Consider the following 7,709-nt stretch of genomic DNA (forward strand, 5'->3'; position numbering starts at 1 on the left):
TCCGCTGACATCGCGTCGCATCCGATCGCAGCGACAGCAGGCGTCGTTCCGTCTCCCTGAGAAAACCACCTCAAAAGGCGCGCTCGCCATTGTCAGCCGATGGGAGGGGAATATCCCCCACCCGATTCCTTTCAGACTAAGGAACTGGGCACCGAGCCCGTTATGGTCCAGGGGTTCGAAGGCTGGGCCCTCGAGGGTCTCGACAGGTGCCCCAGGACAACAGAGTCAGGGATGACTATGGGCGAGCCCGTACATGGCCAAGGCCCAAGCAAGCGATCGCTCGGGATGCCCTAAGTCGTGTCCGAGCCTAGCAGGGAGGTCTCTGAATGGGATCCCACCGTAGAGAGGCACCGAGCCCCCGGGGCCCATCGAACGGCCCTAGGACCCACTAGAGAAGCCCTCTGGTACTTTTGTAGTGCATCTTTGGACCACCAGCCGACCCCTATCGAATGGGGCACGGGCCTCCACTCGGACTTACCCGATAACAGCTCACCGGAGGTGTCACTGCTCGCGCCCACCGAGGGTAGCCTGGCATACTCCACCCCTCCATCCGAATGAAAAGGATGCGTGAGGGCCACACAAAAAAGACAGGGAAACTCCTGGATCACCCTCTTGCTCCGCGCAGAGGCTCGGGGGCTCTTCCTGCATACACACCGAGGCCCAGCAACCCGAACTCACTCTCGGGGGCTCGGCAAAACGTGATAAAAAGGCACCGAGCCCGTTACGGTCTAGGGGTTCAAAGGCTGGGCCCCCGAGGGACTCGACAGCCGCCCCAGGACAACAGAGTTAGGAATGACTATGGGTGAGCCCGTACATGACCAAGGCTCGAGCAAGCGATCGCTCGGGATGCCCTAAGTCGTGTTCGAGGCCAGCAGGGAGGTCTCTGAATGGGATCCCACCGCAGGGAGGCACCGAGCCCCCTAGGGCCCATCGAACGGCCCTAGGACCCACTAGAGAAGCCCTCTGGTACTTTTGGAGTGTGTCTTTGGACCACCAGCCGACCCCTATCGAATGGGGCATGGGCCTCCACTCGGACTTACCCGATAACAGCTCAACGGAGGTGTCACTGCTCATGCCCACCGAGGGTAGCCTGGCATACTCCACCCCTCCTTCCGAACAAAAAGGATGCGCGAGGGCCGCACAAAAAAGATAGGGAGACTCCTGATCGCCCTCTTGCTCCGCGCAGAGACTCTGGGCTCTTCCTGCATACACGTCGAGGCCCAGCAACCCAAACTCGCTCTCGGGGGCTCAGCAAAACGCGATAAAAAGGCACCGAGCCCGTTACGGTCCAGGGGTTCGAAGGCTGGGCCCCCGAGGGTCTTGACAGCCGCCCCAGGACAACAAAGTTAGGGATGACTATGGGCGAGCCCGTACATGGCTGAGGCCCGAGCAAGCGATCGCTCGGGATGCCCTAAGTCGTGTCCGAGGCCAGCAGGGAGGTCTCTGAATGGGATCCCATCGTAGGGAGGCACCGAGCCCCCGGGGCCCATCGAACGGCTCTGGAACCCACTAGAGAAGTCCTCTGGTACTTTTGGAGTGCGTCTCTGGACCACCAGCCGACCCCTATCGAATGGGGCATGGGCCTCCACTTGGACTTACCCGATAATAGCTCACCGGAGGTGTCACTACTCGCGCCCACCGAGGGTAGCCTAGCAAACTCCACCCCTCCTTCCAAATGAAAAGATTGCGTGAGGGCCGCACAAAAAAGACAGGGAAACTCCTGATCACCCTCTTGCTCCGCGCAGAGGCTCGGGGGCTCTTCCTGCAACCAAGCCGAGACCCAGCGACCCGAACTCGCACTCGTGGGCTCGGCAAACGTGGACCCAAGAGACAACTACTGGCTAACCCCCACCTTGTTCGAGGCTCGGCTGGACCGCCCGGCCCACCTCGAACAGTATCCCAACTCGCCCGAGGCCCCGCCCGTAAAGCCTCGGACGAGGTGCTGATTCTCCGCCTCGCTTGAGGCCCCGCCCGTAAGGCCTCGGACAAGGCGCCGTTTCTCCGCCTCGCTCGAGGCCCCGCCCGTAAGCCCTCGGACGAGGTGCCGATTCTCCGCCTCGCTCGAGGCCCCACACGTAGGGCATCGGATGAGGTACTGATTCTCCGTCTCGCTCGAGGCCCCGCCCATAAGGCCTCAGACGAGGTGCCGATTCTCCGCCTCGCTCGAGGCCCTGCCCGTAAGGCCTCGGACGAGGTGCCGATTCTCCACCTCGCTCGAGGCCCCGCACGTAGGGCCTCGGATGAGGTACCGATTCTCTGACTCGCTCGAGGCCGGCTCGACAGCTACCCCGTCACCGCCGCCTCAACCGGGACGTCACGTCCAACGAGCGCGTCCAACCACTCCTGCGACATCAGCCGAATGATGGCCTGATACAGCGAAGTGGTCGATGAGATGGGAGTCACATCAACACCATGCCATCCGGGACAAGACGGAGCGGGGGTTACCGGCCGCTGTGCTCGGCGCTGTGCCCACGACCAACACCCGTGCTGCACTGTGCTGCCTAACCCCACCTGCTCCGAGGACAGCGCAGCGTGGAGAGTCATGTCCGGGTCCCTGTAGCCTCGGAATCAGCGCACAAGACCAACTGCTCCCTCCGAGCCTCGGCTACCCGTTTTCGCACCCCCGTAGCCTCGGGACTCGCGCCCGCCGAGCCCCCCACGATGGTTCGGCCTCTACACCGACTGGGCCTCAGCTCTCTATGCTGTCGACATACAGCGACCGGCACGTCATCCACAGCACGTGCCATGCCCTGCGTCAAGCTATCATAGGAGCTCCCACGTCGCACAGGATCGAGCGTGACCGGCGCGTCGCTCCAGTACATCAAGGACAAGACCGCTCCGTCGACCATGCCGCCACAGTGACAAGCTACAGGGCTCGGACACACCACCTCCGCTCACAAAGCGCAGCGTAACGAACACATGTATCGCCCCTGTCCCCCCTTCAACTATAAAAGGGAGTGACCGGGGCCGTTTCTAGAGAGACGAACGCAGGCACGAACGCACGCACAGACGAAGACATCGCACACACACACGCAAGCAACGCGCAACACTCTGTAATATGCACACTCCTCCGCACTGCCTGAGAAAACATCTCAAGCAACCCACATCGCTCCACGTAGAGACCTGGGACTAGCTCCCTCTCTCGCCCTGCTTGTAAACCCCTACTACAAGCACCTCGGTGCAAAGAATACAAGATCGATCTCCCAGACTGGACGTATGGCACATATTGCCTGAACCAGTATAAACGTTGTGTCTCTTTGCATCACCATTCGGGATTAGGGGCACGCAGTATATTTTCACTAGTTGGTTGAGGGCCCGCCAGTCCAAAACACCGACACTGCTGCCCCGCGTGGCCCCGCAGTCCTCCCAACCGGCGATGGACGAGGCGCAGCTGCTGCTCCAGATCAAGCGCGCGTGGGGCGCCCCGCCCATGCCCGCCGGATGGAACGCCTCGGCCGCAGGCGCATGCTGCGCGTGGCCATATATGATGTCTAGGGCCCGCGCCAGCCATGGCAGTGGCGGTGGCGACGGCGGATCTGGCTCCAGATAGGCCTCTCCTCCTCTACGATATGTGATTTGTCTTTTCATATAAAAAATTGTTTCTTGTGATCTCTGAAACTGTGATCTTATGATTTGTGATTGTCTGGAGGTAGAAGAATACTGGAGACTGTAGGTAGAAGAAGGGTGTAAACTGTTAGATCTTAATTCTATGGTGTAAAAAATTCATGTGTTGAAACTATATACAACACATGCAGCCTGTTCGTTTCGTCGTAAACGATCGTAGATTATTTACTGCTGGCTGGTTTAGTTGGTTTGGTGTGAGTAAAAAATATTATTTTAACTTATAATTCAATATCGTATACGATCGTATAAGTCCAGCCGAACATTCTGATAGTTGGGTAGCAGGCAGACTTTTTTTTCACCTATACGCAACCAGCACGGCAGCACGGACCGCACTGCCGCCTTACGGTGACATGACGGCCGACGGCGCTGCGGAGTGGCAAACTCGTAGATATCTCGCGAAAGCAGTCCCGGAAGATACAGCAATCTGCTTTCCACGCCGGACTCCGTTGCAGCCAGCCACATTTCCTCCCTCCTTCCCTCTCCTAGTCTCCTTTCGCTTCCGATCACCAAAAAGACCTTTCTTTTCGTCGCCCTCGGTGCTCTGCCTCGCTGCGTCGCCCGTCTCTAAAAGCCTTGTGGATTGTGGACGCCGACGCGGCCGCAGCAGCAGCCACGAGAGTAGAAGCGCAGAGAGAGAGAGAGAGAGAGAGAGAGAGAGGTGTCCGTCGCTGCCTACCGAGAGACGGATGAAGAAGTGCCCGTCGGAGCTGGAGCTTGAGGCCTTCCTCCGCGGCCGTGAGGACGCCACGGCGGCGGCGGCGGCGGCGGCGGCGGGCGAGCAGAAGCCTGTGCACGACGTCGCTGCGCTGGCGCCGTTCGGCGCCGGTGGCGTGTTCCCCCCCAGCGATCTGTCCGCCTTCAGCTTCGCTGACTCGGTGAGTAGAAAGCAGAGCAACTTTGACACTGCGTGAATTACTGAGTGGAGTGGAGACATAACATAAGAGGAACATGTATTTCTCTGTTTTTTGTCATTACAAATTGGTGCTTCAGGTCTCTTTGTGTATGTAGTGTTAGAAATTCCAGCGCTTTGTGACATGTGGATCAGTGGATGAGATCTTGTTAATTTAGGATGAATTTTTTTCCACTGGTGCACCTCGTGCCACCAACTGATTTTGGACCACTTTTGTTTTGTTATTATTAGTAACATGCTTCACGTTCTTTTTTTTTAATGTTATGCTCCACGTTCTTAATAGCAATTTTGAATGGTATGATCACAATTGTATCTTGAACCCTAATAAGCATGTTGAAGCAAATCAGGAGTCTTCTCCTAAATGCATAATTTCCTTCAAAACATTCATAATTATCAAGCCAAGGTTCTAAGAACTAATATAAGTACTTGGCTCTGAATTTCACATGACAATTAAGCAAGACCTGACCACAAAAAAGATCACATAGCTAGAGTACTACTGTATATATTTTATATTGTTGTAGACCTTGATATGGATGTAGATAACTCCATTAAGTTTGCTTTTGTTTTGTCCAAGCAGAACACTCTCAATGGAAGCATTCATAATCACCTATGGTCCCATAACCACAACGTGAGGCATCCTGCAGTCTCCACAACAATCGAGTCGCAATCGTCAATCTGTGGTATTATATATATATTGCTGTACATGGTTCCTCTTCCACATTTTTCAGTCTCTCTGTTGGAGTTTTGACAATTGATTAGTTAAATAGATAGGTTTTGGCATTTGATGAGATGAGCCAGTGACAGAAATAAATGTTGCAACAGAAAAATTGGGCTTAAATGATTGCAAGGCATAATATAAGTTATTTCAGTGTTCTGGCTAGATCATACCAAATTCAATCATTGGCAGCAGCAGGAAGTCCAACATCAGCTACCAACCTATATCTGAAAGAGAGCCAAACTTTGGGTGGCACAAGTGGTTCAGACTCCGATAGTGAATCGCTGTTGGATATCCAGGGTGGTCCATGCGAACAAAGCACAAACCCACAGGACGTGAAGAGAATGCGACGGTACACCAAGAACATGAACAATGTTTTCTTCAGCATTTTCTTAATTCACTATGAGCATTATATAATCATATCAACAAAGCAGAAGTTAGGATCGGAATCTTTTATTATCTCAAGCGAATGTTGAGAAAAAAATGCTAACATAGGAGACTAAGATAAGCTGAAATGTTTGGCTCAAATCGCAGGATGGTGTCGAACCGTGAGTCTGCTCGACGGTCGAGGAAGAGGAACCAAGCCCACTTAGCTGATCTTGAGACACAGGTAACCACTACTATGTTTTCTTTGTTTTCCACAGTGCTGGTACAAATGTTAAGCTTCCATATAGGGTTTTCAATTTCGGTATTAGACTTTTTTCATTCACCCCCGAAATTACCGAAATTTGTGAAATTAGAGACTTAAACATAAAATACTGCCCCGTTCGGCTGGCAGAATTTTGGCTGAAACTGACTGAAAATACTGTTCTGGCTGAATTGTTGTGAGAGAAAGACACTGTTTCGGCTGAAAAAAGAAGCCGAACAAGCCGAATATAGGGTAAAGCCGAACGGGGCCAAAGTATAATTTCTAAAAAAAAATTAGATCTAAACAAAATGTTAGCATGATTTATGATTACATATTTATCGAGTAAAGGAATGCAAAATAAACAATAGAAAATGTGAGTATAGAGTTATATATTTACAATAAAGTACATGTGTTAGTGTAATGCAAAATTTCGGATTTTTCTATCAGCCATCCTTCTAATTACTGAAAGTTGCAGAAATTTTGAACCTAAACCATAGCATGATTGTGGTTGGTTTCTCCAGCTTCATTCTGACTTACAAACTACGTCCTTGGAAACAGGTTGACCAGCTGCGAGGCGAAAATACATCCCTCTTTAAGCAGCTGACAGACGCCAACCAGCAATTCACAACCGCAGTCACGGACAACAGGATCCTGAAATCAGATGTGGAGGCCCTCAGAGTCAAGGTGGCCGCCGGTCATATTCTTCATTGCAGGTGAAATCCGTGGTGATCATCCCGTTCACCTCCTCTGAAATCGTTCCGTCTCCGCCGTGCGTTTGTCTTGCAGGTGAAACTGGCGGAGGACATGGTTGCCCGCGGCGCGCTGTCGTGCGGGCTGGGCAGCCTGGGGCTGTCGCCGGTGCTGAACCCGCGGCAGGCATGCCGTGGCCCCGACGTGCTGTCCGGCCTGGACTTCCCCAGCGATGACGCGTGCTTCACGGGGCTGTCCCCGACGGAGCAGCTCCAGAACTCGCCCCTGCAGAGCATCGCCAGCCTCGAGAGCCTGGAGAACCGGATGGCTAGCGAGGTGACGAGCTGCGGCGGCCCCGGCGTCGACGTCTGGCCGTGGGATCACTCCTGTCAGAATCCCGAACCGGCGAGAGGAAGAAGATGATGAACACACGCGATCACAGTGGACACATAATGATTTGTTGCTGCAAAGCGGCAACGTTTTCAGTTGCTTTCTATCTCTATTTGAAGGAAATACATGCATCTTTACATGGTCACTAAGTACCGAGAAGATTACGGCACGATCGTGATCGGCCACTGCCATCCCAGCGCCCTGGGCCGTGCCGTGAAGAGTGCGCAGCATGCGCGTCGTGCGCGGTCAGCTGATCAGAGATCGCGCACTAATCTATTTCCTAAGAAAGAAACACAATCCTGGGCTTACTATAACAATCTCCTCCTAAGCCTTGGAGACCTAAACTAAATTCTTCATGCCGATGTCGCCACGAAGCTCCTGGAAGCGAACGCGCCCGAGCGCTTTGGTGAGAATGTCGCCCAGCTGCAGTTCAGTGCCAACGAACTCGACGTCGATCAGCTTCTTGTCGCAGCACTCCCGGATGAAGTGGAATTTTACATCAATATGCTTACTCCGGTCGTAGTGCACAGGATTCTTCATCAACGCGATGGCGGACTTGTTGTCCACCTTGAGCTTGGGTGCGAGGACGGCTCCTCCGACGAGCTCAGCCAGCAATCGTGCCAGCCAAACTGCCTCGCACGCAGCTCCAGCAGCAGCGATGTATTTCGCCTCGCAAGACGACAGCGCAACCACCTTTTGTTTCACCGACTGCCATGCAATCGGCCCACCGGCTAGGAAGAAGATGAGACTGC

The 7,709-nt window shown here is 53.8% G+C and overlaps 1 protein-coding gene across 2 annotated transcripts; it reads left to right on the top strand.

Moving 5' to 3' along the window:
• Positions 1–4,114: 4,114 nt before the first annotated feature.
• On the top strand, positions 4,115–7,148 carry LOC136471263 (bZIP transcription factor RISBZ4-like). 2 transcript variants are annotated; one of them, XM_066468995.1, is made up of 6 exons: positions 4,115–4,499; positions 5,112–5,214; positions 5,445–5,601; positions 5,784–5,859; positions 6,436–6,561; positions 6,664–7,148. In XM_066468995.1, exons 1-6 carry the CDS (start codon positions 4,311–4,313, stop codon positions 6,988–6,990), a joined length of 978 nt encoding a protein of 325 aa, XP_066325092.1. In that variant the 5' UTR covers positions 4,115–4,310; the 3' UTR covers positions 6,991–7,148. The 2 variants fall into 2 exon arrangements, with proteins under 2 accessions (XP_066325092.1, XP_066325091.1); XM_066468994.1 differs by having other exon boundaries at positions 4,116–4,499; positions 5,442–5,601.
• The last annotated feature ends 561 nt before the right edge of the window (positions 7,149–7,709 follow it).

This window comes from Miscanthus floridulus, chromosome 8 (assembly GCF_019320115.1).
Source record: "Miscanthus floridulus cultivar M001 chromosome 8, ASM1932011v1, whole genome shotgun sequence".
In the NCBI taxonomy this organism is placed as follows: Eukaryota; Viridiplantae; Streptophyta; class Magnoliopsida; order Poales; family Poaceae; genus Miscanthus; species Miscanthus floridulus.